The following is a 21,815-nucleotide window of genomic DNA, read 5'->3' as shown; positions in this document are numbered from 1 at the left end:
AATAGTAAAAGAAATAAGTAAATAAAAGTTGTTCAAGGAAGGCCACTTTCTCTTTAACCAGCATTCAGTCTGCAGAGCCATTTTGGAGCTACCACGAATGTTCCCAAGACTGTAGCTAAGCTTAGAAATGTATAAACAAATAGTTCATTCAATTACATAGGACAAAGTATGATCCATTGGATGTTAGCTTCCTTCTTAATTCAGTAGGTATTTTCTGTCAGAAAGGTCGTACAAGTCAACAAATATAACATGATTAGAATGTATCCAATGGCTGACAGTCACTGAGAAGGGTGAAAAGCAAGCTTTTAAAATTCATTTGCTGTTTCACTCTGATAAAATATCACGTGAGGCACTTTAATGACGAACAAACAAAACTTAGACTAATGAATCCAAAGCTTTCCTAGAAAACTGTCTTTTGTGGTTTTGTTAACATATTCTGAAAAATACAGACAGAAGGAAGAGAAAAAGAATTTTTACTTTTTGGCTAATTCATGTGGCAAACATCAGAATTAAAAAAAAAGGCACACACACAAAAGACACAAAGAAGTACAGATTTTATTAGAGACTAGTTAAGCTTAGGAGGAACAACAATAATACAGACATATACAAACCTACTGTTGGTTTTTGTAAAAATCCTTTAAAAATTCAGTATGGTAAGATATATCAAGCGATCAAAGAAAGTATTGATGAGAAAATCTTAGGTAGGGCAGGAAATGTACAGTTCTACATAAAACATAAGTAGTCAAAAAGTAAAAATTAAAATAAAGGATATTCTTAAATGGTATTAAAAAAAATACAGTTTAACACACTCCAGTGTTAAGACTGGAGTGAAGACTGGCTTTAGAAACTTACTATGTAAACAAGCCTGAACTCTGTAAGACAGTTCTCACATTCCTATTTTAGGTGTTCATAATTAACAATGTCAAAAGAGAATGCAAATGCTCCTCAAATACTGAGAACACTTACTGAACATAAACATAAGATGGGTTCATACATTTCAGGCTATGTCAAGAAATAGTCACCTATGCTTACAGATCAGTGCATGAATACAAGATTGCTGATGTTAGAACACTGTCATGTTTGGGTGAATGCAAAATGTCATAAATTCTGGAAGAAACTGATATAAGGCTCACCTATTTAATTGTAATGTAGTTCATTAGAAAAAATTAATTGGAAGAATTGAGGCATAAATTAAGAGTGAATTTATAAGACAGTAAAAGCATTTAAATCATTTGACATTAAAAGGAATCAAAATCCAAAGATCTTTAGATCCAAGGTTTCGTTTTATCAAAAAAATACATACATATACAGTACTAACATGTATAGTTTTGATTTATGTAAACAGGAAACACTGTGCAAAAAAGAAAACACTGAGAAGGGTAATCAAAATATGATTTAAAAGGCAAAAATAATAGAAGCCATGGGATGAAGCATCTATGTGATGAAGGCAGTACAGATCTAATCCCAGGGTTGAGTTCTTCAGAATGAGCCTCAAACTCACAGTCCTCTTTTAAAGGATAACTCACTGATCCAATTTTTCTGGTGACAAGGCTTGGAGGAACAGCACAGTTTTGGGCTCTTTTCACAGTTGGAATCCCTGATTTGTCTGCAATTATTTCAAACATGGTCTAAACCTATTGAAATGCCAGTATTACCAAAAGTATACATTTCCATTGTGTATCATAACCTTTGGGTTTGGGGTCTTTTCATGCCTTTTCAGAAATCCTGTCCTCAAACGAAATAAAACAGCAATGTCACAGTTATGGTAGGAGACCATGTGATGAATCAAGTAGGTCACAATCTTTTAAAAACCCAGAGCAGCAGGGAACAAATAATAATAATAATAATAATAATAAAAACCTTATTCTGCAAAATATTTCAGTACTCTGTAAAGTATTAATCGATTTTCACTCTATCATGCTTTTTATCAACCATAGCAGATTCTGAAATGTAGCCTCTACAATGAGTCTGAAATGATGCTGTTCTTCACAGAACTGAACCTAAAAAACAAGCTCAAAGCAGTGTGGTGGATTCAAAAGATTACAAGAAAAAAGGCACTGGTCTCCAGAAAAAAGATTTTAAAATTACTTGGCATTGGAGTCAGAGGGTAAAGACCAAATGCCTTTCGGAGATGATGCATAATTAAACAAGACTGTTAATCATATTGTTGAGTAGAAAGTGTTTGACAAAACCAAAGAAAAAAGAAACCATTAATTTAGGGGAGAAATTTTTTTGTGTGACAATGTCATTTAACCACAAAATAGAAATCTGATAAGTTACAAGAACAATTCTCCTACTAGCAATTAATAATAACCATATTATAGATCACATTTCTACTGTGATAACTGTAATGTCAAAGTCTGGTAAGACTTTATCTTGTTACCCACTGTCATTCCTCTAATTTTGGAAGGATTAATGAACCAATTTTTGCTAAAATGTAGGCACACATACAAAAAAGTGAGTTCTGGTGAACGTAGGAAGTCTAGTCAGCCTCAGGTTATCTTCAGTCTTCACACTCTTGATGTTCCGGGAATGATGCGCGAGTTTAGGTTGGTTCTAGGATAGGCCCAGGGGCCTGGTTTGATCTGGGATCCCTGGGACCATACCTAGAACAAACCCAAACAAAACGAAACTCCTTGGGAGTGCTTTCAGCTCAGGTGACTTCTGGGCTTTTCACTCATATGGACCTCCAGGGCTGTACCAGACCATACAATGTTTAAGGAAGGGGAGTAACATTTCTGGAGTTTTCTGTACGTTGCCAGGTGCCAGTACTGTGCAGAAAATACTTTGACTTAAACTTGGAATTAATTTTAAAATTTACTTTGGGAGGGGTAAAGGATATGTAACTTCTTAGGATATCATAAAAAACAAAAAACTTGTGAAAGACATGCTTTAGTTTTAGAAAAAATTTCAAAGATGAAATAAACTCATTTTGTAGGTAGCCAACCTTTAGGAAATGCTATAAAAGTGAAAAACGTAAAGTTCAAAACAATAGAATTATTCTTTATCTTGAGAAACTCTTAAGATACAAATATGATGGGAAATACATATTTCTACAACAATGGCTCATAGAATATACCCACTTTGAAAAACAGTGTATCAGAAGTATACACAACTTAAATATTGTCCTGTTTCAATAACATGTTGATATGTGCCAAATGAAATTCAGTAAACAGGGATGAAACAAATTAACTCAACTGCTGACAGGTTAAAATATATTAAAATGTACAGCATTTAAAAAATACCATATGCATTTTAATTGATCACATATTTTAGAATTTATTCATGTTATACCTTTGTATATGCGAATCCTGTAATCAATTCATCCTCTTTTCAATTTATAGCAATAATACTGAGTAGAATCACTTTCCTCTTACAACTATACTCAAAGGGAATTTCTCTCTTTGTACCACCAACCAGGGGTTGGGGTCATAATTATTCTGTAATGGCAGTCTCAACTCAAGAAACGGGTTTGGATCCTCTATTTTTAAGTGAATATTATATCATAATTCCCTTCCAGTAGCATATGAATAATGTTAAGCTGTGTCATGGCCATAGACTGATTTTCCAATTACCCTGTATATGATGGATAGATGAATCAACGTATGGACTAAAACATAATCAGCCTATTTGTAAAACTAAGTTATTCAAGGTGAGGGTATCCCTTTCTAGACAAATCTGAATTTTACTTGCAAACATTGTAACATGTGAATTTCGTGTTTATTTTTCATTCAAGAGAGAAAAATCATCATGTTTGCTTAACATCAAATGGTAATTTAAACACGCAAAATATAGAATGACACTGGGTATTTAGTCATTCAAACATCTGTCAACATCATTAGCTCTAACACTGATAACTTCTGGCAAACTTTTAACATACATTGCGTTGAATAAAAATAAAGATGTTGTGTTAAAATCCTGCACATCAAAGAATAAACTCTTTGTGGTAAAACTGCCTAGAGTCTAAAAACCTTATTACTTCTCAGTTCTCTAGGATATCAATTATGAAAGTTTTCTTATTTTCCAGGACTCAACCTACTTCATTGTTTCAGAAATGAAAATACATTTCTCTAAAAACAAAACCAAAGTAACAACAAAACCAACCTAGCCAAAGAAATTCTTAGCAACATGTGGTATCTGATTCAACTAGAAAGTACTGTAGAAAATGCTAATTTGAGTTGGCTGGTTTTAATCAGAGCCAAAAAATTAAAGAATAGAATGCAGAGAAGGTAAAGTATAGAAACATAATCATTCCTTTTGTACAATAACAGCTCTTCTATTTTGAGAGGAGGTACCTAATTTAGTAACTTCACTTAAAGATAGCAATGAAATAGGTAGTAATAGATACCCACAAAATCCATGCATTTAAGTATAATCCAGGTTTTTAGGTCTTCACTGAGTCAATTTGTTCTTACTTTATACATTATTCTAGCTGTTTTCGTTACCTGGTTTCCGAAACCAAAACAGACTAGAAGGAGCATAACGAAGGTGGAGAAAGGCCATTGCTATGGGCACACTTAAGCGGTATTTGGAGAAACTGGAGGAATGAGAACTGCTATCAGAAAACAAAGACAAGAAAATGAAAAAAGCACATCAGAATGGAGCCATTTAGTAAAAGGGCATGTAGCTCCCAGTGCCTTAATTAGACTATCACAGTATAATAACTGTTGTTAATAATGATCATTTTGACATCAAAAAAGATTTAAATGATTTTCATATATTGTTTAATAAGATAGCAATGCATATTGTTTTAAAAAGATCACCTTCAGAAATTATTCTGAAAAATTTTAATGCTTAAAGGGGTTTAAGTTCTATAGAAAACTGGGATATCTAGAATGAGTCATTCTCCAAATATCCAGTTAGTCAGTTCTTTCTAAATTAGCCATGCATGTTTAGTCTCAAACCTATAGTTCTAGAATATAAATCTTGGTGGACAGAGTTGGAGTCATATTTATAATGTTTAAGTTTTCAGTCTGTGTCCTATACTAGGAATAATGAGCAAAAAAAAAAAAAAAAACAAAAAAAACACCATTTTCCTAAAATATACACAATGATTTATACAAAGATAATAATCAAATTCTCTTTTATAGCTGAATTCATTAATGGAAAGTCCTAGAAACACCAACATATAAAAACTGAATTAATACTTTAAATATATGGCAATCACATATTCAACCAAGTATTTTTAGCAAGTTCTTAGTAAAGAGTGATCAGGCAAATAAAAGTATGCTAAGCAGCCAAATAGGTACCACAAAGGCCATGCACATAACTGACAGAAAAGTCCCTTAGCCTTCTTTCAGTCTACTCTTATTTTATTTTTTTTAAATTTTTTTTTTCAACGTTTTTATTTATTTTTGGGACAGAGAGAGACAGAGCATGAACGGGGGAGGGGCAGAGAGAGAGGGAGACACAGAATCGGAAACAGGCTCCAGGCTCCGAGCCATCAGCCCAGAGCCCGACGCGGGGCTCGAACTCACGGACCGCGAGATCGTGACCTGGCTGAAGTCGGACGCCTAACCGACTGCGCCACCCAGGCGCCCCTACTCTTATTTTAGACACAATTCTAGCAAGGTTGGCAATCTGGTTTCTCAGCCCACAGCAGATGAGAAGCAGCAAATTGGGGACCTAGTGCAAGAGGCAGGCACACAAGACAGCAGCAAAAAGTGACAGCTGATTTTAAGGGAAGATAGAGAAACTGTGAAAACCAGACCTAGCTCAAAAAGCAAAGTTCTGCAGGGTCACAGGGTAAAGGGGCATAGAACATTATGTATCTCAGTTGCTCCTGAGGGTGCATTTCTGTTGATTACCCTGTGGAGGAACTGATATCCTTAAAGATGACTGAGAAAAAGTTAAATTATATCCTAAATATTCTAGAAAAAAGTACAGAAAGTACATTCTAAAAATTTTCCTATTAAATTATTTAAAAAAAATTTTTAAATGTTTTACTTATTCTTGAGAGAGAGAGAGAGAGAGAGCATGAGCAGGGGAGGAGCAGTGCAAGAGAGGGACACAGAATCTAAAGCAGGCTCCAGGCTCTGAGCTGTCAGCACAGAGCCTGATATGGGGCTCAAACCCACAAACCTCAAGATCATAACCTGAGCCGAAGTCGGATGCTTAAACCGACTGAGCCACCCAGGTGCCCCTCCTATTAAATTATTAAAAACTGTTATGATTAAATGGATATGCCTCAGTTACATGAAAAATTAACTCATGCAAGTTAGTCACCTGTCGATAATTACTGTCAGTTATTTACCTGTCAATAAATTGTTACTGTACTGTATTTTTCCTATATTTTTGTTTCTAGTATGTTTACAGCTTCATTTTCTAATATAAGTGTGAATTACAGAGACATGTTGTGATCAACAGAAATGGAAGAATAAATCAATTTTTGCTTTGTCTGTGTTTCATTCATAGCATGCTATCTACTTTAGTTCAAATAACGAGTCTGCTGAGCTATAGCACAGTCTCACGGCATTTAGTTCTTATTTCCTTGGTTTGTTTGGGTATGGAAACAATGTCCTATGATTAAACCAAATCAGTTGAATTTTTCCTCCCACATGATTTCTAATAATTTATCAAAATACTTCATATTTTACATTACTTATAGTATATAAGTCACTATAAGTCACCAGAGTGAAATGACTCCTAGGCTCCCTTCCAATTAACACTCCATTGATTTATAATTTTGTGAAATGTATCAAAACATAATTTTTTATGCTTTAACATTCACCACCTTTATTATGTGAATCAGAATATTAGTATTTATTTTTTAAAGAAAATTGACCCATTTTACTAACATAATTATAACCAGATCTTGTTTTTCAGCCTCAAATGTTTCACTTCTTTTTTAACTACTTCTGAGGAGTAAGAATTTACCAACATGATTTAGCAATCCAGAGAATTTGGTTTTTGCTGGAAAAACTCCCCATGACATTATTAGGTCAACTGCACCCATAGCTTTTAAATGATGGCTCTGAGATTTAAACTCAGATTAAAGTTTAATTTTGTATTAAAGCCTTTTTGTATTAAAGCCTTAAAACCATATTCTTAAATTTCCTTAGCAATTTGCCTTAAATGTGTTTCTCCTGACTTGTCTCCAATAACTTCAGAAATCAAACCTGAGTCAATACATGAGTTCTTAATTAAATATATTCAAACATACAATTTTAATGAAGTACAATTTTAAAGAAGACTTAACTAGTGAAGGCAGATAATACAGACAACTTAAAAAATAAGCCAAAGATCACAAATCAAAGACCAGCAAGAGTCTGGTCCTAGATAGTCCAGATATGCGGGTTTTAATAATGATAGCTGAAAAAAAAAATAAGAATTTAAGGTATGATAACCATTATTAGGTCATTTACTGCCATGACTTCCCTCACTGTAGGCAGAGTGTAAAAATTTTGTCCTCAAGAGTGACCTGACCCTAAATAGTTTCTGTACCGGCTCTGTCCTGGTAAAATAAACTCTGGAAATGTTCATATCAAAAGCTGTCAGGATATTACTCTTAACAAGAATTACCCTGTCAAAATATCACTGTAAAATTTGGAAAGCATAATTACAAGTTTTGCATCACAAAATATTTTTCCCAGCGGGCTTCTTTTAGATGCAGGATGTCAACTATTAAAACTAGTCAAAAGCCTGATAATACAAAGTGAAATATTCTTAGAAAAGTAATAAGAATACCTACTTATGTCACATTGGCGTATTTGTTTTAATTTCCTAAGATATCCATGGCAAGGAAAACAAAGTCCTAGACCTCTTAAGAATGACTGGGAGTTATGGCCCCAAATCTGCATTTTAAAAATAAGACCTCCAGTTTATTCTAATATAGGCATCCTATAAAAAACAAAAACAAAAACAAAAACAAAAACTGAGAAACACTGACTTTTAGACTATTATAAGAGAACATTAGAAATATTCACAGGGAAGATACTATTTTATCTCAGCAATATTTTATAAGATGAAAGAAATTTTAAAAACTACACAAAAAAAGAACCTTCAATTAAAGTCCCAAGATCCTTATATTATGGTTTCAACAAGTAGAATATTTGCAGATAAAACAGATCAGATTGGAAGATTAGGAATTCCTCATTAAAGTTAGTTTTTAAAAATTTATAACAAAATCAGTCTTTCAATGCTTAGAGAGCATTGAATAAAACTGATGAAATATTATCAAGACATTTTCCCCAAGCTGGTGTAAATAAAAATAATACAATAAAAGGATTAAAAATTATTAAACTCTAATTCTTCCTGTGTAAGGTCACAGATTAGGGGAACAATTACCAAGTGTTCCCATAATTGCTTCTTCTAAATCCAAGGGGAAAAAGACTTGGCAAACTATGTAATCTAAAAAGAAAATGTTATTATTTATGAATACGATTGTCAGTTTCAAAACAAGATTTTTGTTTTTGAAATTTAGCTACTTCTAAGTGGTAAACTGGGCCCACCCTGTGATATTTCTAAGAGCTTGATTATGGACAGTCCCAGAATTTTGGGCAATAGGCAGAATCACTTATAGTACGAAGGATCTCTACTATTCATACAAAGCAGAATCAAGTTTTTCCTCAGGATAAAAAATAAATTTCCTAAGATTACTGGAAAAAATTAAATAAAAATCTCCTCGGTACACATAAATCTACTGACTCAAAGTACTAAGTTTACAGGAATCTGAATGTGTTTCTTAATTCTAAAGACAATCTATATTCGTTGGGTAACTTCCTTTCTAGGACAGCAGCATAAATTATTATTCCTATACTTTCCCCAAATAATGTCTATAAACTATGTCAGTGCGTAGGAGCTATAGGTTTCAAGAAACAAAATACTCCTGAAAATATCACATTTTGAAAATGCAATCATGACACTGGACAATTTGGAAAGCAACCTCTTTTAAGAGGTAGTTGTAAATGAAGTACTGAGGAGACAAGGATGCTTTCCAGGAAGCAGGCAGGATGTTTCCAGAATCTCATTAAGGTGGAGAGGATATAGCCTCAGGCTAGAAATCAGCTGAAATGATCTGCTTGTGGGCACCCAATTATCTGTAGGCAAATAGATACAAAGAACTTTCTGCAAAGGTGCCGATGGGGCCTTGGACTATGGGGCCTTGGACTATACGGATCCTACTTTGACATCATCTCTATTAGTTATAACAAGAACAGAAGAAAAACACAAAATATATTTGAAAGGGTAATTTTTAAAACAGTACAATGTTTTTCTTTTAAAGATTATTAGGACACCTTAAAATTAACTACCGAATACACATATGAACAAGGAAACACAAAGAAAAATGTCATAACCCCAGTATTTTTGAAACTACTTTTTAGTTCCAAACCCCAGTACACATTAATTGTATGAAGTCAATTTTTTTTTTATTCAGAACCTGTATCTTTGTTTTAAGACTGGTATAAACAAAAATAAAATACAAACAAGTTGTTATTAACATAATAGCTGCAGCTATGAACTGCAAGAATACAGTAAAAAGGAGTCATACTAAATGTTAATGTTCTTGCAACAGAATTATCCCAGTCATTTTATGGTAGCAAATTCTGGCAAGAAATGATAAATTTGTTTCTTATTAAAAGTACCTAAAGAATTTCCAAGATCGATCAGCTGTGCTGCAAAAAAAAAAGAGCAGTTTATTCAAAAGAGCCCTTACCTTTCTTATTTTCCTAAAAGATTTGCCATTTACAGGTTAACTACTATTTTCAGATCAGTTGTTCAAACCAGGGTTCTTGCTGTAAATTCACATCTTAGCTTTATATATAGTAAACTTAACACTCATTTTCCCTTTCTAGTGGATTATCTAGCCTTGAAGCTAAAACACTTGCATAAAAGCAATAATTTAAAATCCTCCATGTAAATCTTGGTTCCTACTTCTCTTGTACCTCATTTTCATTTTCTTGTACTATCTGTTCTTCCTCCTCATCACCAAAAGTCTGTTCCTGCATGGTGGTAAAAGAGAGAGATCTAGCAGCCACTTCTGCAGCAAGACCAGCAGTGAAGGTAAAATCCGGTGACAGCTGGAGCCGTGCCAGCCTCTGCTTAATGGAAGGCTGTAATAAGTCCCCGGGAGCTGGATGGGCAGTGGACAGGCTCCCTACGTCCGCCTGCCGAGATTCCTCTTCACTCTCACATTGGGAACACACTCTTTCTTCAGCTCCTTGGAGGAAGACTTCATTTGCAGAATTGTCTTTATTTTTACCATCTAGAGGGTTTTCACATAAATACTCAGTCCTACTACTTATTTCATTGTCAGCTGTGGAGGGTTTACTATTTTCCTCTTCAGTATCATTTTTACCAACTGTCCCCATATCTGAATCCACTGATGGTTCTGAATTACTTATGGGTTCCACTGGGTCTACAGGAGACAAGGATTTCAACACAGCTTCAAAGAAAAAAAAAAAGAAAGAAAGAAAGAAAGAAAAAGAAAAAAAAAGAAAGAAAAATAATAACTAAGGACCCAACAATGATTTAAACTTTAATTTAAACTTCCAGTCGTTATTTTTCTAATAAAGAACAATAAATAAAAGCTAAATAAATCTTTCTATTAAATCTATATACATTTATAAATCCAGAGAACTTTGTAAGAGATAAAATGCCTAAGAAATGAAATGAGATGGGGTTTTAATGAAGATTTTAAAACACCTCACACGTTGTATTATTCAAAATATTAAAGCAGTGGTTCTCAAAGTGTGGTCCCCGAACCAACAGCATCAGTTATTTGGTAGAAATGCAAATTCCCACCAGAACCTACTGAATGGCAAACTGTGAATGAGGACTGGCTGTGTTTACAGACCCTACGCTTGATTCTGATGTACACTAAAGTTTGAGAACCATCTTATGAAAGAATAAGCAGCATGATTTTTACTGATAATATGTCAGATAAAAGGCCTGAAGTAATCCAGATAATAATCATATCTTTAACACATATATATTTACAAGTGAAAACAGTATGGGGAAAAAAAATGCACACAATCCTATTCGCTTGCCAACCACCTAACAAGACCCTGATGAAAGTAAAGCCATAACTTCCACACATTTTGTAATGTCACATAAAAGTATAAAACAAAATAAAATCTGTATTCAAGATCAACTACTGTACAAAGCATAATACATAAACATTATATCCATACGGCAGAAGGTGTCCTTTCAAGGAAAATGAAGTTTTATTTAGCCCCTCTTGATGTTAGTAGGCAGTGGGTTGCTTGCTAGGCAGTCTCTCCTCCCAGTATGAGGGGTTAGTACAATACAATATATTAGGAAGCATGACGGAAGAAAAACAAGTGCTTCTTGAAGATCTGGCGTTTATTTAAAAAATAATTTGTAAAAGGTGTCCATTTCCAAGAAACAGATCCCTAAGCTGCAGTAACTCCACTAGAGAAGCAGCAACAACAGAAAACAATGGCCACAGCAGGTTCCAGTGTAGAATATCCCTCTCTAATTCCATGCGGACTTTACCCCTGTAGGCAGAGATGAAAACAACTCTGGAAGATGTACTGAAATTTTTCACGGAAAAAGCATTTTATGGTATCAGCAGCTTTTTACTTATTTCACAAACAAAATCAGCAATACTGCGCTTTCTAACGTAGCTACCCAAAGCATATACCTGAAAAAAGACACATTTCTCTCATTATATCTTTGCTCATACTGTCAGTAGGATAATTTTAAAACTATATGGAGAAAATACTAAACAATAGAAAGGATACAAATGTATATACAAGGCTATTCTCAGTCTTCATGTACATTTTTAGGCAATAAATCTAGTTCTTAAAGAATGCAACATGTATTAGATGTTGATTGATATCCCTGATTATTGCTAATTAAATAGGGCAATATAATCTGCACATCTGGAGGATCAAGTGTTAACATTGCTAGAATGTAAAGCTCCAGGAGTACAGGGATTTTTGTCTCTTGATTTATGCACTAGGGATATAGCAGTAAACAGTGCCTCAGTAACTACTTGTTGAATGAATAATTTGCTGAATGAACACTGTGGGGGATAATAAAGCTCCTACTGAAAGAGACTGTAATTTCATTATAGAGACAAAAACATTGAATGCACAGAAAACAATAGTGCCTAAAACGATACTCTCAATCCCTGATTCATGCAGACCCAAAATATGAACAAGCAGGCTGCAGGAACTCTTTACTGCTGCACCTGGGAAGTTTTTAATCTGCTACATATGTTGCTGCTCAAGACATGGTTACAATTCCCTCCAGGGCCCCTCTGGTGTGAGGGTCTGTAGTGGTGGGAGAGGTAGCAGGGCTGGAACAGAGGATTCATGGAGGAGCAACTGGTAGAAAGGACAGCTTGGTGGAGAAGACAGAATTCTTAGCAAAGAGATCAGCATGTATGTTTTTATTTTTTTTTAAGTTGTTGTTTTTTTTTTTTTTTAAAGTAAACTCTACACCCAATGTGGGGGCTTGAACTCACAACCCCAAGATGAAGTCGCATGTTCTATCGACTGAGCCAGCCAGGCACCGCAGCATGAATGTTTTTCATGAATAAAAATAGTAAGTTTGTGGGACCACAGTCTAATTAGATAAATATAACCAGAGGAAGATATCCATATCAGAAAGAGTGATAAATATAATTAAATATGATGGATTCATATGATAGAGAGGCTTCAAACCAGGAAAAAGAGTTTAGATTTAATAGAGTGGGAAAGGGGGAACCACTGCAGGTTTTAAAGATAGAGAGCTATCAGGGCACCTGGGTGGCTCAGTTGGTTAAACATCCAACTTCAGCTCAGGTCATGATCTCACGGCTCATGGGTTCGAGCCCCTGTTAGGCTCTGTGCTGACAGCTCAGAGCCTGGCGCCTGCTTCAGATTCTGTGTCTCCCTCTCTCTCTGCCCCTCCCCGACTCATTCTCATTCTCTCTCTCTCTCTCAAAAATAAATAAACATTAAAAAAATTAAAAAAAAAAAGACAGAGAGCTATTATCATTGTACTGTTTGAGAAAAATCTGGAGGCAGCCTGCAAGGACAGAAGCTAGCTTAGAAGCTATCTTCTAAGGAAAGCTTAGAAGAAAAAGGTATTGAAAATAGAAGTCAGCTGGGGTGCCTCGCTGACTCAGTACAGCATATGACTCTTGATCTTGGGGTTGTGAATTTGAGCCCTATGTTGGGGGTAGAGTTTACATAAAAAAAAAGAATGGAAGTCAGTTAAGAGGCTATAACAATGTATGAGCATAATCTAATAAGGATCTGGGCTATAAAGGGGGCCAGTGGGAAGAGGAAGGATGAAATCAACAAAGGTGTATCTGGACATGGGACAATGGCAGGACTCCTAAGAGAAGAAAAGAGAAATCTGAGGAAATTTCCAGAAGTACAGGTAATCTATATACTCCCAATGAAAAAAAGAATGGGAAAGGAAGGCAGTTGATTTTGAGGTTTCAGGTAAGTACTCTAAAATGGAAGAGGAATCCCACTCTACCTCTTGGAAATCTACAGGAGTTAATTCCTCAATTAGAAATTAGCTAGTCTGATACTGTCAAGATACCCTCATTCCTTCCCTCACCTCGCATGAAGTCCAACCAAAGAAAAGAGTGGCAAACATAAAGGAGTTTAATGCTAATCGTCAGTATTGTCAAATCATCCAATTTTGTCAATACTGAAGTACGGAGACAGCTTGCACAGAAGCACCTCCTCTTGTCCCATCTACTTAACGTGTTCAAACCAACTGAGAAACCTTAATGATGTAGCTAACTGGCCTAGGTCTTAATCCACTTGTTTCAATGATGAACGTAGAGTTACTAATTTGATGCTTCATTGAGGTATTTATAATATCAACCTAAAGAGAACAGAGTTTAGAATCTCAAATTCACTAATCTGATGCTTCACTGAAGTATTGATAGTATCCACATAAAGAGAAGAGTTTAGAATCTCAAATTCACTAAATTTGAAAACATATTTATTCAACTCACTGCCATTCCAAAATAATTTAGTAAAACATCAAGTTACTGATGAAAAAGCTTGATTTCATATTCCCAATTTGATTATATACCTAGTCTTTTATTGATCATATTGATTTTGCGTCTAGAAGAAAAAGCACTATACTTGCTGAGAGATCCCTAAAATTAAAGCTGTAAGAATTACAGCTAAAATAAAAGTCTTAGTTCAAGAAAAAAAGAGTCCCCTTCATTAAAATAACCTTTTACTCTGAAGTCAGTGCTTACCGTGATCACTAAATAGAAGTTGCTTCCACTTCTGCCTTTCTGCCTCCGATGCTTTAAATCCCAGCACAGATTTTAGTTCTTGGAGTACCCTCTTGGATTCTTCATGCTCACGCTTCTGTCTGTCTCTGTCTTCTTGAGACAAGTAATAAAAATCATCCTTTCTGAAATCACTGTCCATATCTATATCATCTACATAAGCTTCTAATTCCTGAAAATGAATAAAGAAAAAGCACTTTACTTCAAGCAGACAATTTTCTAGTAGCATTCATTACCTTGTACCTACCCATCTCCAAGATTAAACAATGAAGACTCTTGGCACAGGTCACTAAAGCAAAGGTGGGCAAACAAAGCAAACATATTATTATAGGTAAATTGAAGTCTTAAAAAAACTTAGCAGTTGATAACAAAAGGGACCGTGGATAAGAAAGTTTAATAACTTCAATCATTATTTTTCTGCTCTGATACCATCCTGTAGATCTAGTTAATATTAGAGTTATTAGCTCTGCCAAAACAAATCAAAATTAGAAGGGCTGGTGTTTTGGGGAAGTGGTCAGGTATATTAGCCTTCTTGTGGCCGTATTTGTGGTTCTTTCTGACTTCCCAGGAGGTTTGAACACTATTCCTATATTGGGGAATACCTCATCTTATGGTTCTTCTTATCACTAAGACACAGACGAGGCCCCTTGCTTACCCAGCCTCCCTTGCAGTTATGATTCAGGCAAATGACTTGGGATCCTCTAATCATATGTATATAGATCAGATCGGACCCAGAAGTTTGTTACAAGGGAAGCAGGCGTTTTAAGGAATCCACTCTGGCAAGAATGGTGGCAGATCAAGTTTCCAGAGGTAGAGGTTCTGAAGGTAGTTTTTATTATTCAGCAATGATGGAGCGAGTGACAATGTCTGCAACCAGTGACTGGGCAATGATGTTGCTGGAACTGGAACAGTTCTTTTGAGTAAATTGGGCTGTTCACCCCATCCTAGTTCAAATGTAACTATGAGGCCCTCAGAGATATTCTGTCAGTCACCTCCTGGTTTTTTAAACAAATTTCTTGTTTGTTAAACAGATTGGTCTCCCTTTGCAATTAAGAATGCTGAGTAGACAATATGACTGAAGGAAAAAAAGTTTTCCTTAGGATAAACAAAAGAAATCTTTGTCAGTATCGAAAGAAATCATTGAAAAATTGGTTTTTTTAAGCGAGATATAACATACATGCTGCCAAATACACAAATCTTAAGTGTACAGGATTTTTACATATGTATACAGTCTGGTAACCACCACTCACATTTCCAGTATTGTAGAAGGCACCTTTGCCAATGCATTAATTTTTAAGGTATTTAATCACTTTTAAGTGTCTAAGAAATAGACAGTAAGATACAAATAACATGAAAACTTGCTGGTAGGGGCACCCGGGTGGCTCAGTTGGCTGAAAGTCTGACTTTGGCTCAGGTCATGATCTCACCATTTGTGATCTCAAGCCCCGCATCAGGTTTGGTGCTGTCAGCACAGGGCCTGCGTGGGATCCTCTGTCCCCTTTTCTCTCTCTGCCCCTCCTCCACTCATTCATTCATTCATTCATTCTCCCTCTCTCTGTCCCTCTCTCCCCCGCCCCTCTTTGTCAAAAATAAATAAAATATTAAAGAAAAAAATCTTTATAAAAATTTGCTGGTAGATTCAATGGATTCAAACTCAAGGTACTAAGAATTAATGATTTGTTATCAGTTCAATATATTGTGTGGTAATTTTGAAGCTCATCACAAACATAAATTTAACAACTTAGTCAGTAATGATCCACACTACTTACAGAGATAGATAGGTAAACTCTGTATGGGAAACTCTTCTTTAGGGGGAAGAAAACAGCAGTTTTCACCATTACCTGCTCCTCCGGGATTGGATCTTTGTCCGCGATGTGTAGAGTTGGCTGCGTCAAAGGTACCACAGTACAACGTGGGTTTTCACACACCGTTTCAGGCTTGCCTTAAAAAGCAATAAGCCACACAGAAACGAGTGAACATCGAATTAAAAAAAAAACATTTTTAGTACTAATATTTTGCCAATTTCATAGTCTGACATTCTAATTATAACTTTCAATTTATAAAAAAATTAAGGATGTTAAAGTTAACAATGGTAATAGCGGTAGATTTACAATGTAAGTTAAACTCTCAGAGGAGAAACTTGTTTTCCTCTCCCTTCTTCACCTCACTATAGTATCTGGTTCACAACAGGTACTTCCTCTCTAAATACTCACTAAACAAATCAACTTTTGTTCATGGCATGGGAAGTCTCAAGCCAGACCATCACTCTTCCCCACAAAAAATAAACTTCAATCTTACATTTCCCTTATATTATTTTTACTCTCAGAATTGGAAATGGGTTTCACAAGTCATAGCTTGAAAAGATCACCCAGGTGTTAACTTTAATTACTTAACATTGGTATTTGGTATCTAACCATGGGGTTCTCATATTCTCATATCCAGCTCTCTACCTTCCAACATTATCTCTCTACTTAAAAAGAAGTAGGCTTGGGCACCTGGGTGGCTCAGTTGGTTAAGCATCTGACTCTTGGTTTTGGCTCAGGTCATGATCTCTCTGTTTGTGAGTTAAAGCCCTGTGTTGGGCTCTACGCTGACAGTGTGGAGCCTGCTTGGGATTGTCTCCCTCTCTCTCTCTCTGCCCCTCCCCTGCTCACTCACTCTCTCTCAAAATAAATAAATAAACATTAAAAAGAAGTAGGCTTTAGGAGTGCGTAAGTGGTTCAGTCAATTGAGTGTCCGACTCTTGGTTTTGGCGTAGGTATTACCTCACGGTTCGTGAGACTTCGGCTCTGTGCTGACAGTGCAGGGCCTGCTTGGGATTCTCTCTCCCTCTCTCTCTCTGGCCCTGCCCATGCTCGCTCACTCAGTCCCTCTCTCTCTCTCTCTCTCTCTCTCTCTCAAAATAAATAAACTTAAAAAAGAATTAGGCTTTAGACATCTAGATTTCTACCTTTTAAAAGTAATGACAGATAACTGGTTGGGACCAGAGTTAGGGGAGACTCCTGGCTGTCAAGGGCTAGTGTGGACAAAGCAAGCTGGACTGGAATGAGACAGAATGGGAAGGACTCTCACTAGGTGTGAGTCAGCAGCAATGTGGCTTAGGAGACAGTCCATATTATCAGGTGATTGCTTACATACAAGGCATTGAATAAATAAGTTAATACCGAAGATAATGAGAGCCAAGTTTCTCATGGTGGTACAAATATACAGAGGGAGAAGTACAGGAAGAACCATGGAACTGATTTGGAGGTATCGATGTGAACCCATGGTTTATAACATATATGGACAGATGTAGAAATATGTATGTATAAGTATATACACAGATATATTTCACTGTCCTCTACACTGAAAATTGGTAAAAACAAGAACATCCCAGTGGCTATGAGCATACTTAGCACCCACAAGGGGCACCCCTTAGGGCTAGGGGCAAGTAAAGTATAAAGAAGTGATCAAAAAATGATCAAAAAATGACACAAACCTTAAATGGGTTCCCTCTGCTCAAACTTTATACAATTTGAGCAACAAAATAACAAATTATGATCCACAGAATAAAATAAGAATCCATACATCCATATTGATATAAATAAGCAGAAAAGGGGGATGCTTTGGCTCACAATAGAATGCCAAGTAGTAAGTATAAAAGGAAAAATGGAATTAGAAAATTACCATCTGGCAACCATCACAATAATATCTAATTCAAGCAAGATCCATAAATGGATGCTAAAACTAGTGGAGGAAAACATTTAAGCTATTTTATTTTACTCAATAAAATTCACTCTTGTTGGTATATAATTTTATGAGTTTAGATAAATTAGAGTCATATAACCACTACCACCACAACTAAGATAGAGAACAGTTCCTTCACCTCAAAACATTTCTTATGTTATTCATCTCTCCATATCCAACTCCCAATAACCATTGGTATGTTTGCTGTTCCCATGAAATTTTACTGTTTTAAGAATGTCATTTAAATGGGATCATAGACTATGTAGTGATTAACACAACGCATTAGTGATTCCTCCATCTTAATGATGTATCAGTAGTTCATTTCTTCTTTTTTTGCTGAGCACTATTCCATTGTGTGGATAGATAGAACAGTTTATCTATTCACCAGCTGAAGGACACTTGGTCTGCTTCTAGTTTTTAGTGATTATGAATAAAGCCATTATAAACATTTGTTTATAGATTTTCATGTGAACATTAAATTTTTATATCTTGTGAGTAAATATCTGGAATACTAGTGCATCATATAGATTGTATATGCTTAATAGTGAGTAAATATTTGGTGAAGAAAGGATATTTATATAACCTCAGGATATTTTTTTTTAATAAAATACTTATCATGAAAGACAAGAAAAGCTAAAGTGAATGAAGAGCATAAAAGCTAAATGCCATGTGTAATCTGGACATATAACATTACTATTGTATCAATCAGTGAAATTAGAATGGGATCTGTGGATTAGAAAGCAATTTATATCAGTGCTCATGTCTTCATTTTGGTGGTATATTGTGGGTATGTAGGAGAATGTCCATTTTTCAAAAATGCAAACAGAAGATTTAGGGGTAATGTGGTCTCATGTCTGCATCTTACTCTCAAATGGTTCAGAATAATACTACCAAAAGAGGGGCACCTGGGTGGCTCAGTCGGTCAAGCGTCCAACTTCAGCTCAGGTCATGATCTCGCAGTTTGTGAGTTCGAGCCCCATGTCGGGCTCTGTGCTGACAGCTCAGAGTCTGGAGCCTGCTTCAGATTCTGGGTCTCCCTCTCTCTCTGCCCCTCCCTGCTCATGCTCACTCTCTCTCAAAAATAAATAAACATTAAAAAAAATTTTTAAAATACTACCAAAAGAATTTATACATGGATACATAAGGAGGTAAGGCCAATATGGTAGAATGTCAACAACTGAGGAATATGGATGAAGGGTACCGTGAGCTATGGTGATACTTCTGTAGTTTTAAAATAACTTTAAAAAGAGCTAACAGCTAGGGCACCTGGGTGGCTCAGGTGGTTGAGCATCCAACTCTTGATTTTGGCTCAGGTCATGATCTCACGGTTTGTGAGTTTGAGCCCTGTGGTAGGCTCTGCAGGGGCCTCATTGGGATTCTCTCTCTCTTTCTCTCTGCCCTTCCCTCGCTTGCATGAGCATGCATGCGTGAGCACTCTCTCTCAAAATAAGCAAATGAACATTAAAAAAAAAACAGCTAACAGCTAAATAAATCACTTGCTTCTTAAAAAAAATCATATAAATATTTTATTCGAAGTTGTATAGCCATGGCCACTATAAGTGTTTTATGGAGAAAAGTTTGAAAATGACTTGTATCTTAATTCTTATCACTATCACCTATAAGCAAAAGCCATATATGGAGAACATAATGACTTATCCCCTGCCCGATGATTTGGAGACAGTTTTGACAATTATGTTTAAGTGACTAAGATTCAGCATCTCAGAGTATGCTAAGGGGAGGGATGAATGGGATGTATCTTTTAATACCCAGTGGTGTTCTGAATGTTTCCATTTGAAGAAAATGTACTCAAAAGCTCTAGACTTAAGTCACATCAGAAAGTTTAACATGAATAAATATTTGCACATATTAAAAATCCTTGGCAAATTTACCCTTTGAAGAAAAAAATTACTTGCCAATTACATTTTAGATATAAAGGAAATCTATTGGTGATGTATCAGTAATTAGCATGTTAACATTTCCTTTGAATAAAGTTAATACTTTCCCTATGTAAAGACTTATTCAGCTTCTTAAAGACATTGAAGTATTACAGATCTAGCTGGAAACAAAAAAATGACTAACAGGATGATAGAGCATTAATCATCTTTGCCAGCAATACAATTTCTATACATAAATCTGATTAACTTTATCATAAAGGTCCAAGGGATAAACATGGTATTGTTTGGTAGCACAAGTTCAGAAATTAATATGCCAAATATTTAAAATGAATTAGTGATTAGTAAAAATGGGTCAAATTAAAGCAGTTTCGCATAAAATTTCAAGATTGCCCATTTGCCTAGCAATACAAAGCATTCCAATGTTACCATTAAATAATGGCATTTAATACATTTTAGACCCTTAATAACAAGTATGCAGTGCCACCTATTATAGCATTTATTTATCATTTATGAATGGCTGAAGTGTTTTATCTTAAAAGCAAGATTCAACTTCTGGCCCCTAACTATCAAACTCATTATTACACTAATGGGAAAAGAGTTTCTAAAAGTTCTAATTATGGAATACTACCTATTAAAATCTATCCCTTCATTTAAGTTCATTATTATTATTTTTATTTTTAAAAAAAAAATTTTTTTTTTCAACGTTTTTTATTTATTTTTGGGACAGAGAGAGACAGAGCATGAATGGGGGAGGGGCAGAGAGAGAGGGAGACACAGAATCAGAAACAGGCTCCAGGCTCCGAGCCATCAGCCCAGAGCCTGACGCGGGGCTCGAACTCATGGACCGCGAGATCGTGACCTGGCTGAAGTCAGACGCTTAACCGACTGCGCCACCCAGGCGCCCCCATTATTATTATTTTTAATGTTTATTTATGTTTGAGAGAGAGAGAGAGAGACAGAGCACAAGTGGGGAAGGCACAGAGAGAAAGGGAGACACAGAATCTGAAGCAGGCTCGTCAGCACTGAGCCAGCGCGGGGCTCAAACTCACAGACCGCAAGATCATGACCTGAGCCAAAGTCAGACACTTAACCAACTGAGACACCCAGGTGCCCCTCACTGAAGTTTTTGAAAAGGAGGTTTACGAATCAGAGAACTTTCAAAACATATTCATTTATTGTTTACAAAGGAAGAGCCAGACTATATATTCAGTGTCAGTTTGTATGTATAAGTTCAACTTTCTTTTAGTAAATTAAGTTTTGTCATGTCGCTTTCATCGTGGAGATGAGAAATCTACCTAATAAAACCCTACTGGAGTGGAGTAAGCATGTCTGACAAGTGTGTATGAAAGGAAGCACTCATTGGTACCTTTCCTATCTGTGTTTCTTCGGAGCAGTCGGTCCACTTGAGAAATGGCCTCTTCCCAGCAATTGTTGCTCGCCTGAACATGGGGCTGAATCAACTTCAACTTCTGTTCTAGGATTTGATAAGATTCCGATACTAGTTCTTGTGTTTCTTTAGTACAAACAAGCTTTTCAAGTTCATCTTCAAGAATTATTACCCTGAGTAATAAAGAAAAACAGAAACTGATTTCTAAAATATTAAGTGGAAAATTTATAACTCACAGGACTTATTTAAGAAATAAGCTTAAAAGATGAAGTTCTGGAGATGGAAAGTGGTGATGGTTGCATAACAATGTATGTTTACTTTTTTAGGCCACTAAATTGTACACTTAAAAATGATTAAATAATACATTTCATGTTACGTGTATTTTATCATAATGTAAAAAGCTTATAAAGAGTATCACCTATTTATTCAACAATATTTCTTTTACATACATGAGGCATTTTATGAGCTGAAATGATAAATTAACCTCATTTCATACTTAATAGGAAAAATAGCTAAATCAGGGAAATTATGCATTATAGAGAAATATAATACAATATCATAAAAAGTTATAACTAACATTTTATTTCCATTT

General features: G+C 35.5%; 1 protein-coding gene across 6 annotated transcripts in view; it reads right to left on the bottom strand.

Moving 5' to 3' along the window:
• Window positions 1-6,115: 6,115 nt before the first annotated feature.
• VEZT (vezatin, adherens junctions transmembrane protein) overlaps window positions 6,116-21,815 on the bottom strand; it is a 65,107-nt gene continuing 49,407 nt past the window's right edge. For 3 of the 6 annotated variants that reach the window (XM_047066142.1, XM_047066143.1, XM_047066146.1), the window contains exons 9-12: window positions 21,203-21,396; window positions 16,057-16,157; window positions 14,180-14,387; window positions 6,116-10,384 (exon numbers count right to left, since the gene is read on the bottom strand). In XM_047066142.1, the coding sequence (XP_046922098.1) occupies window positions 9,870-10,384; window positions 14,180-14,387; window positions 16,057-16,157; window positions 21,203-21,396 (1,018 nt within the window). In that variant the 3' untranslated portion in view covers window positions 6,116-9,869. Of the gene's footprint in view, window positions 10,385-10,501; window positions 11,460-14,179; window positions 14,388-16,056; window positions 16,158-21,202; window positions 21,397-21,815 lie in introns of those variants that run through there. The other 3 variants (XM_047066144.1, XM_047066145.1, XM_047066147.1) reach the window with 1 other exon arrangement.

Source organism: Lynx rufus, unplaced genomic scaffold (genome assembly GCF_022079265.1).
Source record: "Lynx rufus isolate CCGP_SWC_20201006 ecotype Redwood Valley unplaced genomic scaffold, mLynRuf1.p SCAF_7, whole genome shotgun sequence".
NCBI classification, from domain to species: domain Eukaryota; kingdom Metazoa; phylum Chordata; class Mammalia; order Carnivora; family Felidae; genus Lynx; species Lynx rufus.
The sequence above is the reverse complement of the archived record's forward strand: the minus strand, read 5'-3'. Positions and strand labels throughout refer to the sequence as shown.